The sequence below is a fragment of the Electrophorus electricus genome, chromosome 5 (assembly GCF_041902795.1).
Source record: "Electrophorus electricus isolate QZ-2024a chromosome 5, ASM4190279v1, whole genome shotgun sequence".
In the NCBI taxonomy this organism is placed as follows: domain Eukaryota; kingdom Metazoa; phylum Chordata; class Actinopteri; order Gymnotiformes; family Gymnotidae; genus Electrophorus; species Electrophorus electricus.
Window position 1 is genome coordinate 27,358,135 of NC_137501.1, and position 13,981 is coordinate 27,372,115.

At 48.0% G+C, this 13,981-nt stretch overlaps 1 protein-coding gene across 4 annotated transcripts in view; it reads left to right on the forward strand.

The window, feature by feature from the left end:
* Window positions 1-13,036, forward strand: part of LOC113585882 (glucosidase 2 subunit beta-like) — a 92,642-nt gene extending 79,606 nt beyond the window's left edge. For 2 of the 4 annotated variants that reach the window (XM_035530074.2, XM_035530075.2), the window contains 2 exons: window positions 7,872-7,971; window positions 12,651-13,036. In XM_035530074.2, coding sequence (XP_035385967.2) covers window positions 7,872-7,971; window positions 12,651-12,788 — 238 coding nt within the window. In that variant the 3' untranslated portion in view covers window positions 12,789-13,036. Of the gene's footprint in view, window positions 1-537; window positions 649-7,871; window positions 7,972-9,123; window positions 9,370-12,650 lie in introns of all 4 variants that reach the window. The other 2 variants (XM_081714638.1, XM_035530072.2) reach the window with 2 other exon arrangements.
* The last annotated feature ends 945 nt before the right edge of the window (window positions 13,037-13,981 follow it).

A 13,981-nucleotide genomic window follows, 5' to 3' on the forward strand; every position in this document is an offset into this window, starting at 1 on the left:
TGTGTGTGTGTGTGTGTGTGTGTGTGTGTACCACTGCGTACAGCATTCCTTCATTTCTCCCCCATCCTGATCACATAACTGTAAATCATTTCTGCTTTACTGTTCTTACCTATTCCCTGTTGGGATGTGTGTGTGTGTGTGTGTGTGTGTGTGTGTGTGTGTGTGTGAGGTGGTTACTATATTAGTGGAGCTGTGTGTGTGTGTGTGTGTGTGAGAGGTGGTTACTATATTAGTGGAGCTGTGTGTGTGTGTGTGTGTGTGTGTGTGTGCGTGCGCGCGCACACATGTGAGATAGTTGCTGCATCATTGCTGTTGTGTGTGTATGAGAGTGAAAGAGAGAAATATTAGTATATCAGTACTGTGGTGTGTAATAATGGTAATAGGGGAGAGAGGGCGAGAGAGACGATTGCCCTGTCGTATCGCTTCATTTTCTTAAAAGTAACAGAGTGGAAGATAGGAAGATGAACACCAGTCAACATTTGGAAGTTGCAAAAACAAATGAACAGATGTGTGGCAGTCTCCCCTCTCTGCCAGCAGATCTCTGGGGGGGATACACCACGTGACAGACCGCCGTGCGTGCTGCCACCGACAGTCCAGGATTCGGCAGGGCCGTGTGAGAGCCGCGCGGCATCTGCGTGAGCGCCAGCAGTAAGCACGTCATTTCTGCTCGCTCGCTTCCTGTTGTGGAGGGGCCGCTGTGTCCGGCGATGGCTTTCACGCATAGCCCTGTTAGCCTGTCGTCCTATGTCTCTCTTGGGCTGTTCCCCAGGCTATTTCTGTGAGTGCCTACCAGCAAAACACACAGAAACTTGGAATGCTTTTTTGGATTGCTTCCACTACCAGTGTCTTCTGAAATATTTATGCCTGCTGTTAGCGGACTTGGTTTAGGCTAGCCAGAGGAAATGTGTTCATGTTAGTGGGCGCATGCTAGCATTATAGGGCATATGTGAGCATCAGGGGACTTATTCTAGCATTAGGTGCAAACCTGCTAGCATTAATGGGAGCGTGATATGGGAACATGCTAGTGCACACGCAAATGTTGACAGGAGCGTGCTAGCGTTAGAGAACACATGCTAATGTTATAGAGAATATGCTAACCTTTGAGGACATATGCTAATCTTACATATAGTGTGCAAGTTGCTCCCTCCAGCCACAACAACTCCAGGCAATGACAATTGGGTTTGTTTGATTTTGCTTCTGGTCGCACAAGTCTGAGGTGATCTGGTGAGTGGTTGGTGAGGGCATATCCCCACAACAGAGGGATCGTGTGAAGTTAAAAGTAGATGTAAGTAGATGTAAGGTAGGACACTTGCACTCCACAAACCATAAACACACCCAAATTTACACAAGGCTCAGAAAAAAAAAATCATACGACTTTGACCCTTAAGGTCAGAGGTCATGGAGAGTGACCCTGAAGAGGCAGGCAAGTGACACACAAGCATCGGTCACAGCTAGTCAGAAAGGAGCTGAGGAAATTGTGTCTGTGTGATCGGTGCTTGTTTCCCTCCTTCACACACACACTATTACTCTTCAGCCAAATGCTCATGATAAAATCAGCCATCCAACACATGTCCAACTTTTACAGACATCCATTCGATCAGACGTGGCTTCTCAACCCGGAATGAATATTCCGGAGCAAAAACAACAGTGACTCTCCTCATTAGTACCGAATCCCTCAACAAACAAAAATCGGCTCTTCCTCGGACAAACTGTGGCGTATTGCAGAGCAGTGGAAATGACTGGAGTTTTGATGATACATACGCTTTTTCCTCAGGGACGAGAGACCGTGAGAGAGAGAGAGAGAGAGAGAAACAGACAAAGAGAGAATGAATGTGTGTGTGTGTGTGTGTGTGTGTGTGTGTGTGTGTGTGTGTGTGTGAGAGAGAGAGAGAGGGAGAGACCAAAAATGTTCATGGTCAAAGAGAAAGACAAACAGCCAAACCCTGCAGTCACTTAGATGGAGTTATTGTTATTGTGCTGCTCTGCTCTGCATATAGAAGAAGATAGCCCCCACGCCGCACACACACGCACGCACGCCTCAGCAAACCGCAGCATTTGGAGAGGGGAGCACTGTAGCCTAGCAACGTGCCAAACGCAACCACCAGAGGAGTCTGCTGCCACGACTGAACGATCCGGACGAAGAGCCGGCGCTGGAGGAACCAGGAGCGTTTTCCGCTGTGCGTCGGACGCAGGCGCCGCACTGTCAAAACCACCAATGGAAGAGAAACACAATTTACCTGCAGCGCATTCGCTTTGAACGAAGCTTTGGCTGACCTTTTCGCTGCGACATGATAGACTAAGGGAAATCACATGCTCCGACTCTGTGGACCCATAATGTGAAGAGTTTTATGCCATGTGACACAGCGAGTTCTGGGTATTCTTGTTTCTCACGTCAGAATGTCACTCGACATGACTGCGATGGCAGAGCGGTACAGAGCCACCAGAGGAACCCAGTGTGCCATAGAGAGTAACTGCCCCCAAGTCCCTGGGAGCCAGACGGCATCACAGAGAGTGAGAGACCAGGACAGTGGAAGTGACACTGAAGGACTCAGGCTGAAGGCTGGACACACTGCGACACTTATTCTGGTGTGCAGGAGTGGGCTCGTGGTGTGTGTGTATGAGAGTGCGAGAGACAGAGGAAGCCTGTCTCACAGGAGCTCAGATGACTGACACTGAAAGACTTTTTCGCAAGGGGTGAACTTGCCAGAGTGAAGCAGCTCGGATACAAAAAAAGAAGAAAAGAAAAACCAATCATGGCATGGCAGACGAAGAGGGGCCAATTCAAGAGGGTTTTTCAAACGAATGGCAAATGATGAATTAGTTGGATAATCCATCAGAATCCTTGTTTGTCAGTGACTTGGACGTGTCTATTCACTGGACCCTTCTCTTGATCACTTTGTAAACTACCGTACCTTAAAGTGTAGTCTAACACCAACCTTTCTAAACAAACACCAGTCTTCTCTAACAAACACCAACCTTCTCTAACACTAACATTCTATAATATCAGCTTCCAACGAACACCATTCTATAACAAAACCTCTAACGAACACCTTCTTTAACAAACACTAAACCTTCTCTACCACCAACCTCTTACAACAAACACAAACCTCCTGTAACAAACACCATCCTTCTAACATTGGCAGTTGGCTTTAGAATGTTCCAGAAAAAAAAGAAGCGACAAACCAAATGATCCAAATGCGGAACATCCTGGAAGCATCCCTATGATCCCGTGCAGACCAGTCACACCACCCTGATGGCCATTGTCTGTGTTTATGTATACAGTGTGGAATTGGCCAACGCCAGCTCCGTTCACAGGCGTGTTCCCTGGCGAGGTTTAGGACGGGTTCGGTCCCGCACGGGTCTGTCTCTGACCAGCTTGCAGACGGCGCCTTTTATGTGTTCGTGTCCCTAATTGTTTTGATCTGACTTTTATTCTCCTATATAATTCATCCAGTTCAGCGTGGTAGCGGAGGGGTGGAGGAGGGGGTGGATAAGTGCATAATTGCACGTTTAAGTGTTCCGGCTTAATCGGCTCATTTTCAGATTGTCAAGGGCATTCTAGCTCAAGTGCTATCAGAGTAGGCCCTCTTACCTGTACAGGCGCGCGCACGCACACACACACACACACACACACACGCGCGCACACACACACACACGCGCACACACACGCACGCGCACGCATTACACCCAACATGTGCCCAGAGGCAGAGTTTTCTCCTCCGGCAACACCACCCCTTTGGTGTCAGAAGGACACAGAGCGTCCGCTTTAGCGGGGGGAACGCGCCCTGCAATTTTGTCTCACGGTTACTGTCGCCGAGGGCGTGACCCCCACCGCGGGCCCATGGCAACTGCACGAACGGGGGGAAACACAGCACCGTGAACCCTGCGCTGTTCGCACGCCGTTGCCATAGCGACGGCTGAGCCAATCTGAACACCCCCCCCCTCCCCCCTAATTAGTATGAAATCCTGGTGTTTCTGATAACTGACTCATGTTATAACTGGCAGTAGGAGCTGGTTAGCGTTAAGCAACTGGCTATTGCCATGGTGTCCCCGCCAGCTCTCGTTATTTGCAGGTATGTGAGCGAGTCTGGGCACGCTAGCCGGTTATGAATGCATAAATGTGGACGCGGACCTGGCCATTGGATCACAAGGTTCTGAAGTCACATTTCAAAAAGGAAAATGACATTAATGCTTCGAGTTATGATACAATTTCTTTAATTGCTAAAGATTAAAGCCCACAGCTTTCATAAGACAGGCAGTACGGCTGTTAAATGGCAAGTTCACCTCTGCAGTAATTTGATCGCATTGTAAATCTTCTGAACGTTCTTAGGAACTTTCTTGTAACTTTCACATTGCAAACTACCGCTAATAAATAAGTAATATATATTGCAAATTCCTAAATTAACAACACCTTTCAAATCACTGCCATATTCTTGAATGACATTCCAATAAAATAAGTGACAGGCTTCCCTTACAGGGAGAAAATCTTAAAAACCAGTGACTTTATGAGGGGAAATTTACCGTCAAGGGCAAGACCCAAATCCTTCGCTTTGGCAGATAAGGCATGTAAGAAACTGTCCAAAGGAACTGTCCACTAACAGTAGGCTCTCTGTCATAGAGAGCGATGGAGAGTTGTTATGTGCCTAGTAAATATTAACACGGCTGACGTAATCCACTGTTGATTGGAGAAGCCCCATATTGACACTGCTGTACCTCTGGTGGGGGGTAACTGTGCTAGCTGCCACTTTTCCATTAATACCTATAGAGGGGAACAGTGAGATCAGAGAGAAGATATTGATGTCTCTCTCTCACACACACACACCAGACGTCACATTTATGGTTGAATTGTAGCAGGGGAAAAAAGCTAATTTGACTGAATAATTGATGTAATTCATCGTGATCTTACAGAGACTTGTTCTTCAGTCAGAAGACTTAGAATCTTTGTACTGTGTGAATTGTTAAAAAAAAAAAAAAGACCCAAATCTGTCACTCAGTGTTTCCATCACAGGCACGTTCACAACACGTAAAACACATAATGTGACTTTCCAAACTAGTTCACGGAATACACCTCAAAGAATTCCAATAATATCTCCCCTGATATTAGAAATAAATAAATAAAAACTGATCCAAATAGTCACTGTCCTAGTTTAGGGTGTTAGCCTTTTTCCATAAAATGCTGGCTGCAATTTGTTTCGTGAGAATTCCACAACACAGCTAACACCGTGCTTGCGAGAAAGACACAACCCCCCCCCCCCCAAAAAAAAACCAACCAACAACAACCGCACAACATTTTTGATGAAGGAAATATGGGAAGTGTCATAACCTTTTCATCTGACCTTCATCTTTGATGCACCTATCCCACACGATTCTCCCTCCCTCGGTCCTGCTCTCTGGAGCGTAGTCCCAGCTACGCCGACGCCGTCACGTCCACACCCGTTTGCGTTTGCCCGCGGCTCAGCCAAGGAAGTGGTTTGGGATTAGCACCGGATTATTTCGGAATTATCGCCCCAAAGCCTCGGGATTATCCTTGTGATAGAGTTAAATGAAGCCGCTGGCCAGCACCTACTTAAAAAAAAAAACCAAGGGGAAAAAAGGTTAAATGAATTAAAACCATTATCATAATAACACAACTCTAATCAGCATTTTAGAAAGCTAATTAGTTCTAATACGGATTAGATTTCAACATCAATTAAACAATGAGGGTGTTTTGGGCATGGATCAAAATGCTAATTTCATTTGCAGGAACGTGTTTCGTTTACGTTACTGAAAGCAAAACATGACTGACAGCGTAAAGAGGCTTGATGGACTACGTGTTCATGACCAGTAGTTGACCCGCGTATCCTAGACGGACGGAGATTAATCAGTTACAAAGTGATATTGACTTAGAGGAGTACTAAATCCTTCTTTTAGTCTGCAAAAAAAAAAACCTTGCAAATAGAAAGTGTGTAACTGGCAGCTCATATTAACGAAGAGAAAAAAAAACCTCTTTCTTCTCTCTGACTCCGCGTTCTGTGGGGACGCCGAGCTGTGATTCACATTCAGAAGGGCCAATCTTCATTTCTTGTCCAAACAAAAATCTATTTGCATACACAGGAGTAATTTAGCTTTTTTCCCTGTTGTTTTTTTTCCTCCTTTTTAGCTGCTGTCGTTCATGTTTACCCTGTGTAAACTAGAACATGGCTGTTGGCCCAAAAAAAAAGAAGCTGTCTTTTAACATGCTAGTTATGGAAAGCTTAGGCTTTAGACATGCTAATAAGAGGTCCTAGTTCTTTCCTCCCCTCAGTCAGGCATTCAAAGAGGATGCCACGCTGGGTCCTTCACAAGGGCTTTGCTGTATAGTTAATCATACACATATAGTCAAGTTAAGACATTCACACACACATATTTGCACTTAGCATATAGTCTTATTCACTTAGAGGTACTTAAAAACATGCAGGCACCCATACAGAAACATTTACAGACACTTACACACACACCATACATATTCAGATACAAACATATTCAAGCTCGCATGGTGCAGCTGGCTGTGTAGAGATGCTGCAGTAGAAGATTGAGTGAAATATAAGATGCAACTGTGTGAAGTGACTTCAGCTTTGAAAGAGAGGCAGGGTTTGCAGTGTGTGTGTGTGTGTGTGTGTGTGCGTGCGTTTGCCTCACACACTCACACACACAGGTACTCACAGCTTTCTTGTTTTTTACACACACACTTACCAAGTTTCCTCTCTTTCTGTTTCATTTTCTCTTATATTCTTACACACACACACACACACACACAAAGCTTTCATGCTGTAGGTCACACACACACACACACAGCTCATATTTGTTTCTTAACTAAAGTGGCGTGGATAGACTATGATAAAGCTGCAGGGGACAGAGGTGATATCCTGGGTGATATCCAACACTGAACTCTGAGCTGCTTTTACTCTCAGCGTCTGGGCAACAGGTAGCACTCGTGAGCAGTAGGAGTCACAGACAGAGCAATTTAAACAAGGGATTTTAGGACAAAGCCTAATGGGGGGGGGGGGGGGGGTAATAAACCTCGACCATCAACAAGGAGAGAGAGAGAGGAAGACAGCAGGTGGGGAGGCTGGGGCACGACCTAATCAGATGATGTTAGAAAACAAAAAAAGCCCACAAAACAAGATGTTAATCCTTACAGCGGAACTGCTGCACCGTGAAAGCAGCCTGTCTCGCTCGCTGGATTGCACGTGACGCACATTTAATGCAGATGCACCTGAACCAACAGATTATGTACAAAGAGAAACCAGAGAATTCGGATTTATGCAATCATCGTTTGGAGACGCCGAAAAGTCCTTCACGGACAAAATGAAGAGAGAGGCTGTCCGCCATCGCCTCTGCACCGCCTTCTCTGTCACTCCAGTGCTCTCTTTTACTTACATTTTAAACTGTCTGCTTTGGAGGGATTTAATTAGCCGGCTCTAGCGCGGGGAAAACGCTCCGCTTGGGATCGAGTTCAGCGGCTCTGCGGCCCCGCTGACAAAATTAACACAGACAAACGCTAATTAATATTTTCGCCCCGCGGCGTCGCAGGAGCGCTAACACCCAGCGCTAACCGGCAGCCACGCTAACCGGCTGCCGCTTGCTTTTACTCCGCTCAGACGGATCAAATTAGCTGCACGGTCGCTAAACCTTCGGCGCCCGGGCCCCGCGACCATGGGTAGTGGGAGGGGTCTGAAAAAATGGCTGCTTTGCTTTGACGGAGAAAGCCAAAGGTTAAGAAGAGAGGAAATGACGTCATGGTAGTGACTTTAAGTCTCCATGTTGAATCCTTAGCTACAGTTTGAATTAGATGTTTGAGTAAGCCACACATGAAGGGAAGACTTAGATGTGTGTGTTTGTGTTTTCTCCAGGAAATGGGGAGGCTGGCTTGACTCTCCTGACTCCGCCTACTCACAGATGAGGTACGAGCATGGTGAACCCTGCTGGCAGGCTCCTGAGCGCTCCGCAGTGGTGAGTCCCCACACATCACTGCAGCACATCGCTGCTTTAAACCGCACTAACATGCAACACCACACTCCACAGTGGCGAGCCCACACACATCGCTGCAATGCATCGCTGCTTTAAACCGCACTAACCTCCAACACGTCGCTGCTTTAAACCGTATTATCCTGAAGCGCATCGCTGCTTTAAACCGCACTAACCTCCAACACCATGGCTTATGGAAACCTGCCTTTTACCACTTATGGATCTCATTTGCCATCGCGCCGTCAGCTCAAAGACCAGGTGGCCCTCATGACCCCGCGACCCGGTGGCAGAGGCCCCCGCCCAGCTGATCCTAGTCCCACTCTCCGTGGCTGCCATACAGTCCGCCCAAAACCACGCAGGCCACTGTCTGCCAGGGGTCAGCCCGTTTCTATTCCACTAGAAGCGGAGATCGGTCGAGGTCTTTCTGGTTTTAGCCGGCCGGCGTCGTAGTCATGGAAATTTGTTTTGGCTTCAATTAAATGATCACTCAAGGAGAAGTAAAATCGGCCTGCCAAAAATCGCTTGAGTAGGAATAAAAAAGTCAATAAAAAGTGTCATTCACCAAAACTACTCCGTCCGCCCCGCCCGCCCTCATTGGCTGCAGAGACAGCAGAAGGGGACGGTGTGGGAGGAGTCAGGGCAGTGGTGGTGGGTGTGTCTGTGTGACAGCCACGTCGTGATTGGGCTGCAGAAAGGCACATGCATGCTTCTGTAGTCATTACAGCCTAGTGAAATCCTTTCAGGCATTGACACTCATGCTAGTTGTCCTTTTCCATACCACTTTTACATGGACAGTGCAGGTTTAGCTCATGTTTAACCAGTTTAGCCCGTTTAACCTGTGTTTAATCCAAGGTTAACCTCGGTTTAAGCCATGTTTAATATGTGGTTAACCCATGCTTAACCAATCAGCCCATTGTTAACCTGTGTTACGCATGATTAAGCTGCATTTGACCCATGTCAGTGGGTCCCTAACTGTAACCTTTGTTTAACTCATACTTCACTCCAGTTTAACCCATTTAATCTGAGCTGCAATCCGTATTTTCAACGTATGTCCTGCCTGTGTCCAACCTGTTCCAGATCCTGTCCACACTAAACAGTTGTTATTCTCGGGTCAAAACCTTTTCTTCCTACACGCAGTGTCCAGCCCCGTGTCATATCACCGTCCTGGAATCTGCCGCTCACCCTCCTAAACGCTCATGCTGGTGGCCACGCGCCACGCGCGCTCTCTCCACACGCCTCCTCTGTCTACCCGAGCAGCCCCTGCGCTCTGTGATCGCCGCGAATTCAAGGGCTGCGTTCAGCGATGAGCATGTGTCCACGATTACCCCCTTTTTCTGTGGACAGAAAGCATCTGCCAGATGATTGAATGCAGAGGTTTAAGAGGTAGTTGGCACTCTATTTTTACGAAGTGTGCGCACACACGCTGTGTTTAAAGCAGACGTCTGCTTGGTTTACCACTACTTCGACATGGAGCTAATGGCATACAATTTACTTTTTGAAAGTGCAGTATTTTTAAATAATGTGTTTTATTCAGATACTTGCTGTGGATTTTGTACAATCTGGAATAAGGCGGGGTTATACGGTGCTAGGGACTTGACCCAAGATGTGCAATATTGCAAAAATATTACACTGTCTCGCAGTACAGTATTATTTCGGTTCAGATTGTCTGCCCCTAATAACTAATCATTCATTCGTATGCTTGTAGTTCTTTGTGAGCTGTCACTGGCTAAGATACCCGCTTCACGGTGCGCACCCCTGTGTTTCAGTACAACGTTCAGGCTGAGCAGACAGCATCCTGTTCACAAGTCCTGCCTCATCTCCACGGCGACACGCTTCTTGCCCCTCCCCCTCTATACCCGCTCTCTGGAGCCTCCCAGTAGGTTTCTGTTTATCGGTGATATGAAGCCCATTTGGCCGTTGTTCAGTTAGACGCAACATGTTTAATGATTAAGACGTTTATCCTTTCTTCCTGCCAGATTAAACGTAATCTGGAGGCCTGACTCTCTCTCTCTCCGCTTTTCTCGTCCGTCTCCCTGCGTCCCCTCTCTCTCTCTCTCTCTCTCTCGCGCTCTCTCTCTCTCTCTCTCTCTCTCTCTCTCTCTCTCTCTCTCTCTCTCTCTCTCTCTCTCTCTCTCTCTCAGCCGACGGTCTTTGAAAGCCCTAAATTAATTCCTTTTGATTTAGCTCGTGTTCTTCCCAGAAAAGTAAGTGCGTGAGCAAAGGAGAGAGGGACAGAAAGACAGATAGATAGATAGATAGAGCGGGCGGGAGAGAGAGAGAGAGAGAGAGAGAAAGAAAGAGAGTGGGAGAAGATGGTGTGTGTGGGGGGGGGGAATAAATGGACGGCACGGCAGTCCCCTGCTCATTATGATATTAAAGTGGACAGTCTGGTTGGGGCTGCGTGTCCTCTTTCTTAACAGCCCCTTGTCCTTGCGCACACACAGACACACACACACACACACACACCCGTCAGGGAGAAAGAGGGATGACAGCAGCAAAGCCCACGAGCAGCTGGACGCCGGCAGGAACAGGATATTAAGACAATTTGGGAGCGGGAGCGTCGTCTGAGTCTGAGCTGCTTACAATGAGCTCAGGGGCTTTTTTTCTGTCGAGGAGAATATTACTCATGACACTGAAAGACACAGAATTCCCATTTTTCTCATTTAGAGCATGTGTGTGTGTGTGTGTGTGTGTGTGTGTGTGTGTGTGTGTGTGTGCGCGCGCGCGAGTGTTGTTCTTTTACAATCAGGTTGAAACACAAACACTTGAACACGTGAAGGTTACTCCAGCTCTCCTGCTACTTGGGGCTGGTAACCACTGGCCTGTGAGGACCTGATCCTCACCAGACCACCTACCCCTAACCCTATTCCCATAACCCTAACCCTAACCCAAACCCTAGACCCATAACATGAATCCTAATCCCATCCCTAACCCTAATCCCAACCCTAACGCTGCACAAACCAGATGTTCTTCCAGCCAGAGGGTAACACAGAATAGTTTCAGTCAAACGCATGCACACACATGCTCATGCACTTATATATACACAGTCAGCCGGACAAATGGACAAGGGTTAAAGATCTGAGACACTTTGACCAGGGCTAAGTTGCGACCGGACGACTAGACGACTGGGTCAGAGCGTCTCCATAATAGCAGGTCTTGTGGGGTGTCCCCGGTATGCAGTGGTTAGTACCTACCCTATGCGGTCCAAGGAAGGATGACCCACGACAGAGTCACGGGTGCCCGAGGATCGCCGATGCGTGTGGGCAGCGAAGGCCTGGCTCGTCCCCTCCGGTCCCACAGCTGAGTGACCATAGCACAAACCGCTGGAAGTCTTAATGCTATGACAGAAAGAACGCTAGAGCTCTCTGTGCACGGGGCTGCGTAGCTGCAGATGGGTCCGAGCACCTGTGCTGACCCCTGGCCAGCGCCGAGAGCACCGACAGTGGGAATGGGAGCAGATCCCGGTCCGTGGAGCCGGGGAAGATGATGAATCTCGTCCCCTTTTTACATCACGTGGATGGCGGCGGCACCTGGGGTCAGCTGGTACCAGGATGCACTATGGGGAGAAGGCCGGGCACAGTGCTGTGGGAAACCTCCAGCTCGGAAGCCTTGGGGCCCGGCGTTCAGGGGGATGTTACTTTGGCACGTACGGCTGCAGACAAAGTACAGGCCTTCGTGTCAACAGTGATGAAAGTGGCCTCTTTCAGCGGGATAATTTGCGCTCTGCCACACTGCAGAAACCGCTCATGAATGGTTTGAGGAACATAGCAGAGAATATATATATATATATGTGTGTGCGCGTGTTTGTGCATGTACGTGTATGTGTGTGTGTGTGTGTGTGTGTGTGTGTGTGCATGCAGTCGCTCTTGTGCAGTCGCTCTTGCTCTGTGTATTCAGGTACCTTTTGTCTGCAGAACAGACCGGAGGGGGGGGCGCGACAAAACGAGGGGTGTAGAGACAGATGAAAGGGTTGCTATGGAAACCACTCTGGGAGTACAATAACTTTTCCCCTTCTTGTAAAGAGGCTTTGGGAGGAGTGGCCAGGGGTGATCAGCATCCTCATGTTAGCGCCAGTCCGTGGTGGCTGACCACGACATCCGAAGCGTCCGAGCCACGTCTCCGTGGAGATCTATGCCACTGATAGACTTTGCCATCACAAAAGGGACCCGCTGGCTTATTATGGGATGCAGCTCCCTTTTACACACACGGTGACGAGCCCATTCTTCAGTCTGCATTGTAGTGCACATGCACACACACGCGCACACGCACACACACACACACACACACACACGCACACACACATTTTATTGACACAGAGAAACACACACTGCCATTTTCAGGCTGGGCCATAGACATCTCCGGTAGGCATCACTTATAACTGCGAGGCTCCTGAGCCACCGTAGCAACCGGCATTGGAGAATGAAGCTTCATCAGTTAACCTCTTACACTCCAGGCTTATCGTTCTCTTATTAATCTCACGGCGTGTTATTCGCTAACTACCGTGGAATTAGTGTGGAATTGCACTGAAACTAATATGAAAGGAAGGGTAGTTATAATAGTGGGGGATGAAGAGTTGGACCACTGGAGGGTCTCTGCAGCGTAGCGCTCCAGAAGTGTCATTTAGCACTAACAGATGAACCTGTGTGCTGTTTGTTGCGTTGCAGGTCACGCTAGCGTGTGGGACGCAGACTGAGCTGAGGTCCGTCAGGGAGCCCAGTAAATGCCACTACACTATGGAGCTGCACACCCCGGCCGCCTGCAGACCCAGCACCCAGGCGCGCAGCGTCCACAGCGAGCTCTGACACCCCCCCACCCCCCCACCCTCGGCCCCTCGCGAGGCTCTGTCTGCCCCGACTCGCCAGCGTCAACTCCCGAAAGCCGCCGGTGGCTGTGTCAAAGCGGTGATGACACTAAACTGTGCAGAGCCCTGGCCAAATGCTCTCTGAGCCTAAACACCGAAGCACTGGCATCTAAAAAGACAGCAAGGGACACTTCTCCTCATCTTCCCATTAGTGTCTGAAGATATTACATTGCATGTTCTCGTCTTCCTTATTGGCTAAGGTCAGTGTGACTGCTGTGAGCAGCCACTAGGCTTGAATGTGCAGTGGAGATGACTCACTGAAAAAAGAGATCCTTTTCGTCTGCTCTGGTATTGATTATTTCGCCTGTGTAGAGCCTCTTGGTAAAATGCCTGCCTCGCAGTGTTCGGTGTTCTCTTCTGAGGCGTCCTCTAATTTTAGCTGATAAAACCCAGTTAAAAAAAAACTGTAGCTTCAAACTCATCTTTGTGAGTTTGACACAAGTGTTAAAAATCTGGTTTCACTTGTATTGATATATCGAGAGCTGGGTACTGCACGCCGAACGAGGTGTCACTGGCGTGAAACTACTTGCTCTGTGCTCATTATAGAAGGAGATTCTGCCACTGTTCCCAAGAACAAATGGAATTAAAGGTTTATGTGATCTTAAAAGCTTTAGAGCAGTCTGCACGTAATCCAGAACATCAGAATGTCATCAGAAGTCTGATTACCGATTCTACACACACATCATGTGGGCTTATCATCATTATTATTGTTTTTTTTCTCCAGCTGTTCAATAATTAATGAATTTTACATGTTCATATTTACAGATTCGCTCTTCACTTTGTATGAGTAAAAAAAAAAATATTTCAACCTGACTAATTTATTCTGTGATCGTTGCACGGGCTGCATATTCAAACAAAGAAGCACAGGAGTTGAAGAGAGAACCGTCCTTGGAGAGAGCGTGCGGGCCAGCGGGTCTGAACCACGGTCCTGCCCTGTCCTGTCCTTGGACAGAGCGTGCGGGCCAGCGGGACTGAACCACGGTCCTGTCCTGCCCTGTCCTTGGACAGAGCGTGCGGGCCAGCGGGAGTGAACCACAGTCCTGCAGCATTAACATTTAAGCCTGCCTTAAAACCTTTCTTTTGCTTTTTAAAAATTTTTCAAAAGAACAGTTTTGAAAGTTTTTGTGTGGGATA